Source organism: Lepeophtheirus salmonis, chromosome 1 (assembly GCF_016086655.4).
Source record: "Lepeophtheirus salmonis chromosome 1, UVic_Lsal_1.4, whole genome shotgun sequence".
In the NCBI taxonomy this organism is placed as follows: Eukaryota; Metazoa; Arthropoda; class Copepoda; order Siphonostomatoida; family Caligidae; genus Lepeophtheirus; species Lepeophtheirus salmonis.
The window spans coordinates 17939708-17955263 of NC_052131.2; the positions used below are offsets into that span (position 1 = coordinate 17939708).

General features: G+C 31.0%; 2 protein-coding genes and 1 pseudogene across 11 annotated transcripts in view; 2 read left to right on the forward strand and 1 right to left on the reverse strand.

Moving 5' to 3' along the window:
- Positions 1-463: 463 nt before the first annotated feature.
- The window catches only part of LOC121113500 (PF03932 family protein CutC), a 36785-nt gene continuing 21692 nt past the window's right edge, over positions 464-15556 (forward strand). Inside the window, exon 1 of the mRNA XM_071888770.1 lies at positions 464-811. The gene's annotated coding sequence lies outside the window, so the exon portion shown is untranslated. The remainder of the gene's footprint in view (positions 812-15556) is intronic.
- Positions 1025-1339, forward strand: LOC139906933 (dynein light chain roadblock-type 2 pseudogene; annotated as a pseudogene).
- LOC121119575 (uncharacterized) lies at positions 9788-15074 on the reverse strand. Of its 10 annotated transcripts, none has more exons than XM_040714317.2 (5): positions 14919-15074; positions 13614-13805; positions 12157-12915; positions 11531-11681; positions 9788-11465 (listed from the first exon to the last, which is right to left on the reverse strand). In XM_040714317.2, the coding sequence occupies exons 4-5, from the start codon at positions 11598-11600 to the stop codon at positions 10066-10068; spliced, it is 1470 nt and encodes a 489-aa protein (XP_040570251.1). In that variant the 5' UTR covers positions 11601-11681; positions 12157-12915; positions 13614-13805; positions 14919-15074; the 3' UTR covers positions 9788-10065. The 10 variants fall into 10 exon arrangements, with proteins under 10 accessions (XP_040570251.1, XP_040570226.1, XP_040570221.1 ...); XM_040714292.2 differs by having other exon boundaries at positions 12157-13534; XM_040714287.2 differs by having other exon boundaries at positions 12157-13534; positions 13604-13805.

The following is a 15556-nucleotide window of genomic DNA, read 5'->3' on the forward strand; positions in this document are numbered from 1 at the left end:
AAGTGTCATACTAAAAAATCTAAATCGAAATAAATTTACAACACAACATTATTGAAAAATAGCAAGAAAATGTAGCATGAAGTATGCAATGCACTCATGAGAGCGATTAATCATTATTCAATGAGCTGGCTAGGTGACAATATATGGTGCAATTATGCAACACACGAACCCTCTTTCTCATATTTTTTCTATAACGCCTTCAATGTTAGATCCATGTACGATATAAATATATATTATTTCATTTACAGATTATGAAATTGAAATGACGTAGAAAGAAAACTATTCATGAAGAAATACATATTTCTTATTGAAAATATAATACTCAATAAAAGTATCTTACGTCAATACATGACGTGAGCTTCTTTGAATCGATGTAAAATAAAGAGAACTATAGATGGCGTTGTTTTGTTACGAAAAAGAAGAAAGAAATTTAGAGTGAAGGAAGTACTCCTTTTCTTCATTAGAATTTAATATATACATTAAAAGGCTACCTTTGACTTAGCTTCGTCTGACTATAGAGTATGAAAAACAGCCTGGTAATGACAAAAACAAACAGCTGAAAAGAGGGAGGGCTCTGTAATTCATTTTGTACATACATATTGGCTATTGCCTCTACTAGGGAGTGATTTACTTTTTTAAAGAGACAGAAGAGGGGGGATAATTCCCGATTAGTAATAGTTTTGGGTTTATTGACTTTTGGAATGAGTGGATCCCTACAGTGTTATTAATTGTTGTACGAACTATAAGTAAGGAGCTTTGCTCATAATTAGTGATTGGTTCTAAGCTTGGGCAATCAAGGAAATACATTCAGGTGAGTACATATATGATGACATATGCTGTTTATTATTTAATATTTTCATTTGTGGGAGTGGTACTGTACTTGCAAAATTAGAAAAAGTACTTTTCCTCAGGTAAAGGGTTCAAATGCCATTCCCATTGACATAGGTTACAATTAGCTTATAAATTTCCTTCCTTCTATTTTATTAGACAAACAAACATATTTGTAGCATATAACAGCTTCATCATGCTCGTCGAAGAAATGGAAGAGAAATTTAAACGTATCGTGAGTCACACACGCAACGAAGATGTCCTAGGTGGCCTCATCATTGACGAAGAAGGTTCTGTTATTAAATCCACTTTGGATAATAAGCTAACAGAGACATATGCGGATTTTATAGCGGAATTAGTGAGCAATGCGCGTAAATTATTTCGGAATCTTGATGATGACGTTACTTTCTTTCGATACACAACAAAAAAATTCAATGTGATGATTGCCTTGGATAAATCCTTTCTTTTTGTTGTACTCACAAGCTCCTACTTAGCCTCCAACGTCAATTAATGATTACATTTTTTCTAATTCAACACAGCCACTAAGCAATCTCGTCTTTTACTCATTAATACAAACATCTCCATGTTCTATGTTTTATACATGTGTATATGAATCACCACAAAGTTTTCATACCTCCTGAGGACATTAACGTCGTCGTCCCAAGATTCTTAGATTGGAGAATAAACATACCATTCTTACTAGTATGACTAATTATAATTTGTTAGTGATGTTTGAAATAAGAAGAAAAAAAAAAGATCAACCCATGTCATAAAATATTGTTTTGTTGATTTTTTTACCCTCTACTTAATTAATTTATTTGCATTTAATCATATTAACCCCCTAAAAAACGCAAATCACCCATCACTTATGAAGAACATGCTATCCCATCCTCCCATTAAAAAATAAACTAATATCAAAGCAACTTGCAATACGTGATAATGGCATTTGAACCCTCGTGTTCGTTAAACAAGTATAGATCTATAAGCTAGTCGATTTGATCTAAAAAAGTATTTAATAATAGTCATTATTTCCATATACTATTTACAAAAATAGCACTTCTTAATTATGTATGTAACATATTCTAAATATTTTTGAGGTACTTGTTTTTCATATGAATCTTTATAACGCAATCAATCATTAACTCATTATCTGAAAATGTAATTCTTCTGTTTTTAGTCTCTCATTGTTTTAAAATTTAATTTATATATTATGTTATCTTTTAATACAAAACATATAATTTAGTAAGTTTATTTTGCCAAATATGCGCCATAATTGTTTCTATATTTTTTTATATTTTATGTTACTGTATTTCTATTTTAATGTGTTAAGCCTTTTCAATAAAACCATTAGCATATCATTTCTGACAAAGGGTTGTTTGTTAAATGAATTTGTGTCAAATTTGCTCAGTAATTGTAATTCTTTGTTGTCAGTAAGTGTATTGATTATTTATTTTCAATTAGATGTTTATTCAATCTATTCTATTAGATGATATTTTGTGTTATACGTGTAATTTCTATGTTTTAAATCTATTTTCGCTAATTCTCTTATTAAATCTATCGTGAATTAAATATCATAGGAGTAATAGGTCTAACATTCAATATGTAGTTTAATTCTTGGAGTTAAGAAACCAAGTTTTCTTTCTATTACGAGTTTGTTTATTCGTCTTTTTTGAATATGCATATGAGGTTTAAATGATTTTTAGAAAGACTAATTTTCTTAGACCTACTTCTCAACAAATCCTTTACATGTGTCAATCTTAAAATCTTATATATATTTGCATATGGGTTCAGAAAACTATGTAAATATGTCGGACAGAACAAGGTTAATACAAATACTATTTCTATTGTATTTCTATTAACGTTGGGACAGAAGAGATTTTAATATATTTCGAATGATACTTTTTGGTAAGTCTTAATATTAGCGGAGAGTGAGGATACATGTTACAAAAAATAATTTTTTTTTAAATTGTCATAAGTCACAATTTAAAAGATAATTCAATGCCCGGACAACATGATATAGGTAGTTACTTAAGACTAATAATTCCAAAGTATTTTTGATGTAGTCCAATATTTAATAGCTACTTATTGGTGTTTTCCAAACGAACCAACAGTAGGATTCTTGATACACCTCTCGAGGATACATAATACAGGGTAGAATTATACATCTTACAACGGGAGGAACCATCTTAAAACTGCCATTTCTTATATTCAGGCATTTATTTTACTTTTTATTACAGTTTGTTAGCATGAAGTATATCATGAAATTACACAAAAAGCAAAACATAAGTAAATATAATATATTATATAAATATATAATGAAAATAGGGTGTAACAAGTCTCCTCCATAGTCCTGGAATCCAAATAAATGATGTGAACTGAACATTGACACTAATAATATATATTAAAAGCATATTAATTAATTGAACAACATGCTAGACTATGACATTTAATAAAATAAAATCAAAATCTCATGCTTTTTTAAATAAATATATATCAACAAACACTTACCTATAACGTTTTCTTTTTGTGTTAACTATTTCAATGTCGAAATTCTCTATAACTGTAAGCATTAGGCAACCCGGGTTGTATGTTGATTTGATAAACAAAGGAAGAAATTCAATTGTATAAAAACAAGGTAGTTAGAAAACTTGACATTTTAAAGTTATTGGAAGTGTAACATGTCTCCTCCGTAACAAGTACCCTCACTTGAATTACATTATTTTCCCAAGCGAAGCTTGACAACTATCGGATCTTTAAATTAATGGGATTTTATTCTAAGCAGAGCATCATTGATATTCTCTAGCTACTTTGACAATAGAATGAAACAATTATCCTTAGATTCCATTGCAATTTTAACGGTGTATCATTAACAAATATTACAAAGCGGACATTTGATATGTTCAATGTTATACATTAGTGTTATTTCGACTAGAACTCTCATGAGGAGTTGATTTTCAAATTCAAAAAAACCCTATTCGACATTATATTTTATTGAGTCAGGATGATATATATCACTCAACCTCAAAAAAATGTTTAGAGTAATATAACGCTCTGCCTATGTGATTTTCTAATCAATTACAATTTTCCATGATGTTCTTCTTTTTTCTGAAGAGATAGTCTAGATATATTCCACGGGTTTAAACAAATTCAATGTTACTAACAAATATTAGCTCAATATTTGCCGCAACACGACTATTGGCAAGTATAGGTGTTTTCATTTGACGTCAAGATTGTTGATGTCAGCTATTTTGGGGGGCTAAACAACCAAGTTTGATAACACTGTTTCCATTAATATTAAGGAAAATAGTGAACTATTGGATCTCAAAATGAGATCAACAAACAGAAGGACTTGAAACTGACAATATATCAAAAATATATATTCCTCTATTGTGCCTAGTTTTATCATATATCTGGTACTAAAATATATTAAAAATATGTTATTATATCGTTATACAATCTTATTTCCATAGTGTAGATAACAATTACAATTGAAAGAATAAAATATTTTTCTCTAATTAACCTACTTTTTTCATTCCTTATCGATAGAAAAACTGGTCCAAATTTAGCATTTTGTAGGGATTTTCAGTATTTATCACTGTTTAAAATCGGAATCATGCAGTATTCAATGTAGGTCTTTAATCTTTTTTATTCTTAAAGCTATTTGACTGAGTTTAATAAAAATTATTAAAATTTTTTGCATTTTATGTTGAAAAAATATTAACTTTAAGCTCCCAAGATCCTTCAATTATAATAACCAATTTATAACGTAAGTAAAAATATTTTATACTCTACTTAATTTTTTATCTTTTCTAATTTATCGTCTGGAATCAAGTCACTATTATTAGTCATGTAAGTCGTGTTTATTTTTTAGGTGGTCCATTTTTTTGGAATTGGTAATCTGAAGAATGAATTTTCTTTCCCTTAGCAGTTGTGATTATTATTCAACTCCTGAATAATGAACTTCTTTTCCTACTGCATTTAATTATATTTCAAACCTGATTGAACATTCTTATGTGCTCATAAAAGACCTTGAGGATTTGTTGCATAGTTATAATTGTAAGTCCTTGTTGGAGTTAGAGAAGAATTGGGGATCAACATAGATGTAATTCATGCCATTGTCCTTGTTTTTTTTCCTTATCCCCCTCCTCTCTTGTCCCTGCTGATTGTAGCTGATCTAATTAAATGTCATAACAGCTAAGCTACTTTTCTCCAAAACATTATTCAAATTTTCAGGGTTATCATGTTGATTTTCGGTTTCTTTTTATTCAACAAGTCCTTTGAATAATTAAGCATCGTTCTTCAAAGCAGAAATTATGAACATCACACAATCAGTGGTAGCTCGTTTTAACCAAGACAAGCCATCAAAAACCTTATAATTCGATCTAATTCTCAATCGCCAATTGCTGCTATTCTAAATACATTTACAAAAAGTGCAAACAAATAATAAACATCGGAAAATGTGAAATAAACATACATCTCGATTAGTGAAAAGGCTATTCAGATATTTCAGGAAACGAATTTGCAGACTATCCTGCAAAGATTGGTACTGAAAATCAAAATCGTTTGTGCGTTGGAGCGCCTTTAATACTAGATAAATAAGGTGGTGGTGATTTCTTCTTCGAAGTTTGATGCAACAGATACAGGGAAGATCAAGGAATGAAACATACACATCACATTTTGAAGATAGCAAAACAAAAGAACGTCAATCTTTTGTGTGAAAATATGAACTTAATTGTTCAAGCCTATACAGGTAATAGAAATAGAGGTAGTAGAAAAATACAAGCGTAATATTTGCATGGAAGAACCACAAAGTGCAGACCATCTTATTAACAGATGTTTATTGCTCGTATGAGAGATACCAAGTCATACAAGAAGGGGATGAAGATTTTCGCATTCTTGAGTTTATGAAATGTAGAAAAGTGAAACAAATTATTGATAAAAACTATAAAATTAAGTAGGACTTAAGATCAATTTTTCCTCAAGTAGCACATATTTCTGTGTGGTCATATTCTTTGCCGTATATATGCATATTATTGTAATGTATGCAAAGCTGTACTATTTTATAAAGTATGTATGCACTAAGGCAAACAGCAATACATTCTTAACTAACTAACTAACTAACATGTCTATTCTACACTAGATTATCATCATAGTACATTGATGATTCATATACTATATTTTAAGACACACATAATTTGTCTTCAAGACATTAAGGCAGAGGTATTTACTTCATGTAATTTTAATAGCCCAGTCTGCCTGCCAAAAAAAGATTTCATTCCTTTTTTACGGCCTCTAATTCAAATAGAGGAATTTTAACTCTTGTTACAAAGAAATTCAAAAATTTATCTTCTCTGAAAAAATACTCACAAAAAAGTGACTTGCATAATGGCGAATGGCGTTAAGTTTTCACTCATAAATGCATAAAATGAGGGCTCCCCTTCGTTCTTTCAAGCCATTATAAATAATTCGAAAAATGATTTCTTTCCTTTATTACTTTTAGGAGAGTTATACGTCAATTTAGACAATCCATCCAAAAATTATCCTAACAGAGCCATTTTAAATGATTTAATAGTAAGATTTATAGACAGCACGAAAAAAGTTAATGGAGAAAATGATCAATAATAAATGATTAAAGTTGCTTTCTATGAACGTTTCTTACCAGCATTTACTATTAAGAGGATCAGATATGACGGGAAAATTCTAATAAGTACAGTTGATATTCTGAATCTAATTCATAGAAAAATCCAAGAAACTGTTATCACTGAAAGTTTGAATTTTCCAGGAAAAGATAATTCAAGGCTTCTTCAGATAATCAAGTTTTCTCCAATGAACGAATAGTGCCCTACATTAACATAAAACCATATGCAAAAAAGCACCTGGTCTAGATGAAATTGTTGGGAAATTTTACTCTTTTCTCTGAGGAAAGTGCACTTTATCTCTGGCAGGGCAGTAAATCTATGAAAAAGCTTCGTAAAATGCCAAAATCTTTAACCAATGAAAAAATCGTCCGTATTCCGAAAAATGGCAACATAATTTATACTAAGAATTGAAGACCAATAAAGGTTCTTAATGTAAAGTATAGAATTTTATCTGGCATTTAGGCAGAAAAAATGCATTCTATCTTGAATAAAAAAATCCTAAGAATAAAGTAAGTTGTTTTTAATGCACATTAATATTTATGATATTTCCCGAAATATTCCAGCAGTAATTGATTCTCTTATAGCAGCAAAATATATTGCACTTTCCATTAAAGTTCCATCTATGTGAAATAATTTTTGGATATATTAAATTTCAAATGTTTCATATTTGTACCACTTGTGTAATTGTATATGAGAAAAAATATTTGCAGTCTCGATCAAAATATAAGTTTAGAAAAATTGCTTAAGACCCAATCGAAAGGAATCGGTCTCGAACCGAGTTTCTTCACTACATACTTCTAGTTGTTAGAGTATTTTATGTTATTTATTTGTTAAACATTGTTTGACCATCTTCTGGGGTTTGATAGGCAATGCCATTTCAAATAGCTAAAAAGGACAAAACACTTTCATACATGTAAATTTTTATTAAAATTGGTAAAAACTTTTTGCTATCAATTTTCACCAGTCCCAGACCTAAATGTTGCCACTGGTTGTAAATTTTATGCAGATAAATTCAAATAAGCGCATCATCAATATAAATTGTTTTGTTGCAGTTTTTTATATAGTGTTTTCTTATAACTGGAGATGTGTTATTTGTAAGAGCACGATAAGAAGGCAGGGGCAACCTTTATGATATTATTGAATTAATTGATAAATTTAGTTTTTTTCTTTACACATTTTACTTATAATCTACGTTAGTTTAAAAGAACTTTTTTCACATTGTCACTTTTTCTTTTCATTTTTTTCCTGATTCGCCTATCACATGGAGTTACGGAGCGAAAATTATTATCTTTCGTCCGAGTTCAAATCATCATTTTGTTTCGAAATCGCTCCGATGTTTTAAAATCGAACTATTCGCAATAAAATTGTATATGGGATAGTTGATAAAATGATTACCGTTGCGTTTATCCTTAGTTAGGACCACAATCAAATTTAGTCCAATCACAAATATGAGACCCACAAAACGTCGAAAAACTAGTCATTAATGATATAATGAATTTTCTTTTCTTAATATCAATAAAAAATGTAAAAAAATAGTTATTCAAAACTGATCATTTTTTTATTTAATTGTCTGGACTGGACCCGATGGGATCGAAAATTTTGGAACCAGCGTAATACTAATCACTAAAAATTGCCCATTTTTCCACATAGTTATATAATTTCCTATTTAATAAATTGACGTTGGTTTCTTACTTTCTATCCTTGAATTAACAAACTCCATTCCTTGAGGATTTAAAGAATAATATTGTTCTCATATTCGACATCATTTATCAATCACTGGTCAGATATTTAATAAACTATTATAAATATATCTTAATGAATTTATTAAGTATATATTTATTTGAAGTGGATTTAAAGGAAAATAAGTTACAAAACTATAAAGGGAGCGGGGATCAAATTGTCGCCAAAATATTTTTCTACAAAAAACAACACAAAATATACATTTTTTAACTTTTTTATTAAAAATTAAAACTATGACGAGCATATAGGCATAGAGTAGCCATTCATTTGATATAATCCCCGTTGGCATCAATAACGGCCTCAATACGGCCTCTGAACCGGCCGCAGGCTCTTCTGACCATCTCATTGTCCATGTTGCCGAATACCTCCTTGATGGAGTCCATCAGGCTGGCCTTGGTGCTATGGTGATGTCTCTCGACATAGCCCCAGACAAAATAGTCCAAAGGATTAAGGTCGGGAGAGTTAGGAGGCCACAAATCCTTGGTTACGACGTCATAACAGTTCTCGGTTAACCACTGCATGAAGATTTTGGACACATGGCAGGGTGCTGAGTCCTGTTGCCACATTTAAATCAGCTGCCTATTATGTAATGAATTTCGAAAATAGAAAATGTCGTATTGCTGCACTAAATTTGATAATCTTCCAAATTTCAAATAACACTAAAGGAGAGTTAATTTTTATTTATTTATGGTAAGTGAAACCTAAGCTTTTCACAAATAATATTAATTATGTTGCACAAAGGTAGGTGGCAAACAATAGATCCTTCATTACTGGGAGATGTTTTTTCACAACAATGATTTGGCAACCATTTTTCCTTTTCTAATCTCAAAACAGATATGGATCTATATTTTTTGTTCAGCTTTAAGTATTAGTATACTTTATAATAATACAATTACTTCATTTGAACTAGGAAGTGTCTTGAAAATCCATATACACAATATTTTTATTTGATGATAAAAATCCTGTCTATTTATAGGCATGCTATAAAAACAAAAACAAAAAACGAAAATCAATATGGTAACTCTGACAATTTGGACGAGACCAGCTTAGCTGTCATGACGTTTCATTAGATCCACTAATATCAGCTTTGACGAGGTGGAGAAGGAAATAAACAAGGACAATGGCAAGAATTACATCTATGTCGATCCCCAATTTTTTAACTCCGCAACAAATCCTGAAGGTCTTTTATGAGCACATAAGAATGTTCAATCAGATTTGAAATATAATTGAATGCAGTCGGAAAAGAAGTTCAGTACTCAGGAGTTGAATAATAATCACAACTGCTAAGGGAAAGAAAGTTCATTCTTCAGATTACCAATTCCAAAAAAATGGACCACCTAAAAAATAAACACGATTTACATCACTAATAATAGTGATTTCCTTCTAACTGATTTTGTTTGTGTGCAAATTTTAATGAGGGTTGAGAAACCTGTCTTTGCTTTATGTCATATTATGCAAAAATGCATTTTATTAAAATTTTAGATCCGAGTTGTTGGAAAAGTCATTTGAACGAGAAGGTTAATAGGATATGATTATATTTTGAACACACAGTTCAAGAACATGTCTATACTCGAAAGTCATAATTCTCAATTGATCTCTTATATTTTAGAATACAAATTTTTAAAACAATTCATTAAAACAAAAATAAAACTTATAATATTAAAATGAAGAACTTGTACAACTACTTTGAAAATCATGGATATTGGATAAATAAAGCCATAATCAAGATCAGGTTGCCACTCAGGTATATTTTTCAAGAGCTTATTATTGTTATAATTAGTTTTACATATATCCACATAACTTTTGCGGATTAGTTGTAGTGGACCTTATAATTGAAGAAGAAGAACATATTAATTGTTCATTTTGCAACTACAATGGAACTGTCTTGCAATTCTCCCCCCTTTCTTGACCCTGATTTTCTCATCCGATTGAACATAAAACCGTTACGAGTCAATCTTTCTAGCATTTCCTTTTTCAGACGATCAAACATAAATGCGTGACTTCCACTAGTACCATCTTTTCGAAGACGGTCAAACATGAACGCATCAGTTCCACGTGTACCATCTTTTCGAAGACGGTCAAACATGAACGCATCAGTTCCACTAGTACCATCCTTTTTAAGTCGGTCAAACATGAACGCATCACTTCCTTTGGTTCCATCTTTTCTAAGTCGATCAAACATAAACGCATCAGTTCCACTAGTACCACTCTTTTTAAGTCGGTCAAACATGAACGAATCACTTCTTTTGGTTCCATCTTTTCTAAGTGGATCAAACATGAACGCATCAGTTCCACTAGTACCACTCTTTTTAAGTCGGTCAAACATGAACGAATCACTTCTTTTGGTTCCATCTTTTCTAAGTGGATCAAACATGAACGCATCAGTTCCACTAGTACCACTCTTTTTAAGTCGATCAAACATGAACGCATCAGCTCCACCAGTACCATCCTTTTTTAGTCGATCAAACATGAACGTATCACTTCCTTTGGTCCCATCTTTTCTAAGTCGATTAAACATGAACGCATCATTTCCTTTGGTCCCATCTTTTTTTAGTCGATCAAACATAAATGCGTGACTTCCACTAGTACCATCTTTTCGAAGACGGTCAAACATGAACGCATCACTTCCTTTGGTCCCATCTTTTTTTAGTCGATCAAACATAAATGCGTGACTTCCACTAGTACCATCTTTTCGAAGACGGTCAAACATGAACGCATCAGTTCCACGTGTACCATCTTTTCGAAGACGGTCAAACATGAACGCATCACTTCCTTTGGTCCCATCTTTTTTTAGTCGATCAAACATAAACGCATCACTTCTACTAGAACCATCTTTTCTAAGTCGGTGAAACATGAACGCATCATTTCCTTTGGTGCCATCTTCTTTAGGTCGGTGAAACATGAACGCATCATTTCCTTTGGTGCCATCTTCTTTAGGTCGTTCAGACATGTATCCCCCATCAGTGGGTCCCAACTTTGTATCCGCTCTTCTGAGTCGATTGAACATAAATCGAGAGTCATATTTACGTAAACGATTTTGCAAGAACTGCCCAAAGACCCTTTCTATTTCACTTACATCCTCCTTATTGTAATGATGTGTTGGGAAGTCGAACCTTCCACGCCTAAGTCGACTGAAGAGATAGTTTTTTTTATCTTTATGTAGACGATCAAATACATTATCATTTGAGTCGGATTTGTGGTCTTCATTAGCGAAAATGAGGTATTCGTAGTCGGTAGGAGTTTGGATGATGTTTGAGCCTAGAGATGTAGAAAATGTATCGGTTAATCTATAAATACATAGATGGGGGGGTGAGGGATCCTACCATAGACTTCCTTTGTGAAGATAATGTACATATGAAGGATAAAGGATAGTTGAATACATAGAGTACTCATTCTGGACGTCACCAGTCTACACCCTCTTATAAGCTTCGATTCCAAAGAACAACTGAAACCATCCAGTCAACTTATCAAATGCTTTTAAGCAAACAAATATGTACAAGAAACGGAAAAATAACAAGAAAGGTTTATTATTTTTACTTATAATAATAATATCAGGGTATTCTAACGGGGATGCCTTTATTAATTAATAGAGAATTTACATTAATTTCCATGCTTTCCTTCCCCCGATCAAAATCCTCTTCTCCCACCATGGATATTTCATTGCTTTGCAATGAGTTATTTACTAATTAATATATTACGATTAATATGTATGTAAGAGAAGAGCCCACAAACCATTTCTAGCCTGCCGGCCAAAAAGCCCTCCTTGTTTTAAAATTATATTTCATTCATTAGTAGCCTATTAATTTATTAAAGGGAACTCATTAAAAATATTCGGTTATGCATTAACAACAAACATGGCTTGTGTAGTAATATATAAGATTTCAAATCCATTATACCCCCCTCTCTTTCGAAGCAATATATTTTCATTTACTTAAAATCAGATATATACCTATATATGCACTGCAAGGTAGTTGTATGTATTAATCTCCATGTACGTCGTAGATGGAACCAAAAATATAGTCTTATTAAAAAATCTATGGCATTTTCTAATTAATTTATGATATACTTATTTTTATTTACTCATTTTTTCGGAGTGGTGATTCTTGTGTACACATACGTATTTGTTAGAGACGAATATTGATAGATTTATGTGGCTAATTTTGTTTAGAGTATAACTTACATAGAAGGCAGGAAAATTTTCCTGGAGAAAATTGCCATTGGTAAAATTTCCCGTCATTTACTACACAAAATCAGAACATCTCGGCCCAAAACTTGTTTTATGGAATAGCAGAGCCAGATTAAAAACTACTGCCGTTATTTCACAAAGCATTTAAGCCCCTGCAAATAGTTCATAATGTACTCCGAGCTCATGGGCCTTATAAGTCTTCGGCAAGGACAACATGCAGGTTAAAAACCACCACCGCCACTTTACAAATCATTTAGGCCCCTTCTATTACTTTAAAATGAACTCTGGGACCATGGGTTGATTGAGGGATTGGAAGATACACCAAGCAGGGTAAAAACTACAGCCAACACTCCACAAAACATTAGGCTACCTTTTCATTGAAGATACTCACCTCCGATGGGGCTACGTAGAATTATGCATCCGTTTTAATAAAATACTTCCCACAGATTTACGTACGAGTTGAAAATACTCTTCAGTTAATTATCCGTCAATATAAAAAGCCCATTAGTGAATAATGTTGGCCTTTAGAGAGAGATTTTATGTTATTTATGTTGTATTATTGAAGTTTTGATTGGTTTTGTTTTAATTTTTTTCCATGAGCATTTTACTTACTTTTGTTAAGAATAATGAGATTACATTTAAGAATATTAACTTTAAACTATAAGGTTTAATTTTTTTTATGTTAATGCATATATTCTTGAATTAATAACCTTGTTTGTGAGTTGGGAAAAAATTGGTCCTATTGACATAAATCAACTTTATTTCATTCTTTTAAATCATTTGTAGTACTGATAGTCCGAAAAATCGGTCCTAATACTGGACTGAACTGGAATGAATAAGTAATGACTGACACAATACTAATTACAATTCTTAGTGCATCATTTGTATTTAAATACTATATTTGTGATAAGTATTGTTGTTCTTTTTGTTTTAAATTAAATAAAATTAAAATTATTTTTCAAAAATAATTGATAAGATTAAAATTGTAATAAAGAATGTGGGGAAGATCAATCTGCACTCCAATTTTTAATTTGACATTTTTAAAAAGTGAAACACAACATATTCGTGGCCTATTTGACTCGGATACATTATTGTTAGAAGGTATGTTAACAACATAGGGGCCATTTCAAATATTTTTTCCCTGTTGAAGGAATAGAAAGGCTATTCTAATACTTTCAAGTTTAAAATAATTTTAGATATATATTTCTACCATTTTTTACTTTTTTAAATTTGCCCACTAACACAAATGTTTCGGCTATCATTTGACAAAATTTCATCAAGGTGACATTAACCATCTATGCGATATTGGATCCCGAAAAATCATACTGTGAAAAAAAAAAATATTATAGTTTCTTTTGATTAATTCAAATTTCTTATTCGGTGTCGAATAACTTTAGGAAATATTGACATCACTGAAATTAAAAGAAAGGACACCATCAAATAACGTTAATTATTGCATTCATTTTTTTTTTGTAATTGTTTAACATACTGAATTATTGTATATAATAACAAAGAAAAAAAAATGAGTCAGTTGGGATAAGGAAAAATCCCGTCTTTTTTTTTTTTTTAGAGTTTTTGATGGTCAAAAATCTACTCTGGGACTCTTTCAATTCCTCTAACTTGTTGTCAAATGTATACATTGACTGTGTTAGGGAAAAAGGATAGTTGACAAGTGGGCAAGTGTACACAATACGATTTTCAAGTAAGTTTCCGAACTTTTGTGGCATTATCGACTAATAGTGCTGCATTAGCTACGGTTAATTAAGGTACCGTTGTGTTTTGTGCTTATTTATTGAGTCAAGTCCAGTCTTCGGACCGATCCTAGCGGCCTTTCGATTTGATCTAACAATGCCGATTGCTTATTAAGCCAATATGAGGTGTGTACATATTAAGGGCACATATCTTGAAAAAAATATTGGTGTTTTCATTATATTGCAATATAGAACGAATATATTATATGTACATTTTTTATATAATTTATTATATTATGTAGCATACCTACTATGTTAATTAAAAAAAGGACTAATTTGTGTGTATAAAATTGCACAAGGCCACTTAAATGTTGCAATGACTGGAGATCACGAATCAAATAACAAATACTTGTTGTTAAAATTAATTTTGTTTCAATTATAACGATATTTAAAAAAAAAAAAGTTCCTTTGATTGGTTAGATGCAGGAGTTGTACTGATGAAGTATAAGTAAACATTATAGTATTACATTTACTCCATCTTGTGTGAATTCCATATACATTAAGAGTTTTTCTTTTTCTAGTATAGCGACTTTTAATTATTTAAAACCAACTTGGTTGGTTCGAGTGAATTTTGGCAAAAAAAAAAAAAAAAAGAATCTAATACACTACAAACAAAATTTATTTCAATGCCCATTTTTAAAAGAATTGAAACTACAAAAAGATATGTACGTCTATGATCAATAAATATTTATAAGACACAAGTGAATACTCTAGAAGCAAAAATCTTTTGCTACAATGCACGCGAAATAGTTTAGAACAAAGACTTAATCTTACTTAATTAGATAGTTATGGAGTTTGAAATAAGGCGAAGATAAAACTGTATTGAGTTTTAGTAGTATTTATTTATTTAACACTAGGTGTATAACAAAATAAATGTGTAATTTAAAATTGAAAAAGTTGGAACTATATAGCCGTTCATTTGAGTTGTCGTTTCTTTTTTCTTTCTGTGTTCGGTGTTCACATGTAGTTGTCGTTCTCATGTTCATTCTATGCACTGCTGAGTAAGCTCATTTCTTTGTTCATAAGAGAATATAGATTTTGACAACAAAATGAGGTGATCCTTTACTAGGAATCACCTAGGCGCGAACCTACACACACTAAGTTCAATAGAAGAACTTCTCCCGCGCGTGTTGTCCATGAGCTACAACAATTTTTTGTATTGATTTATGATATTATCACTATTCTGCCAACTTGTACTATCTATGTCGAAGAATTTAGCAGTGTCAAAAATTAGGTTAAATATATGTAATCTTGTCCAAATCGACTCTCCCCGATGAATAATGAAGTATCCTTTATGGATGCAATAAATTATCGATCAAAATATTGTGAATTTGAGCCACATCTGATAATTATAATTTTATTAAAAAAAATGGGTTTCTTTATATTACATATAATATTTCATAATTAAAAAA

What these genes read in the sequence shown, in the direction of transcription:
- LOC121119575 (XM_040714317.2), bottom strand. Translation starts at nt 11,600, where the DNA reads ATGAGTACTCTATGTATTCAACTATCCTTTATCCTTCATATGTACATT. An exon ending in CTTCACAAAGGAAGTCTATG is followed by an intron (nt 11,466 to 11,530) that starts GTAGGATCCCTC and finishes CTACATCTCTAG; the next exon opens with GCTCAAACATCATCCAAACT.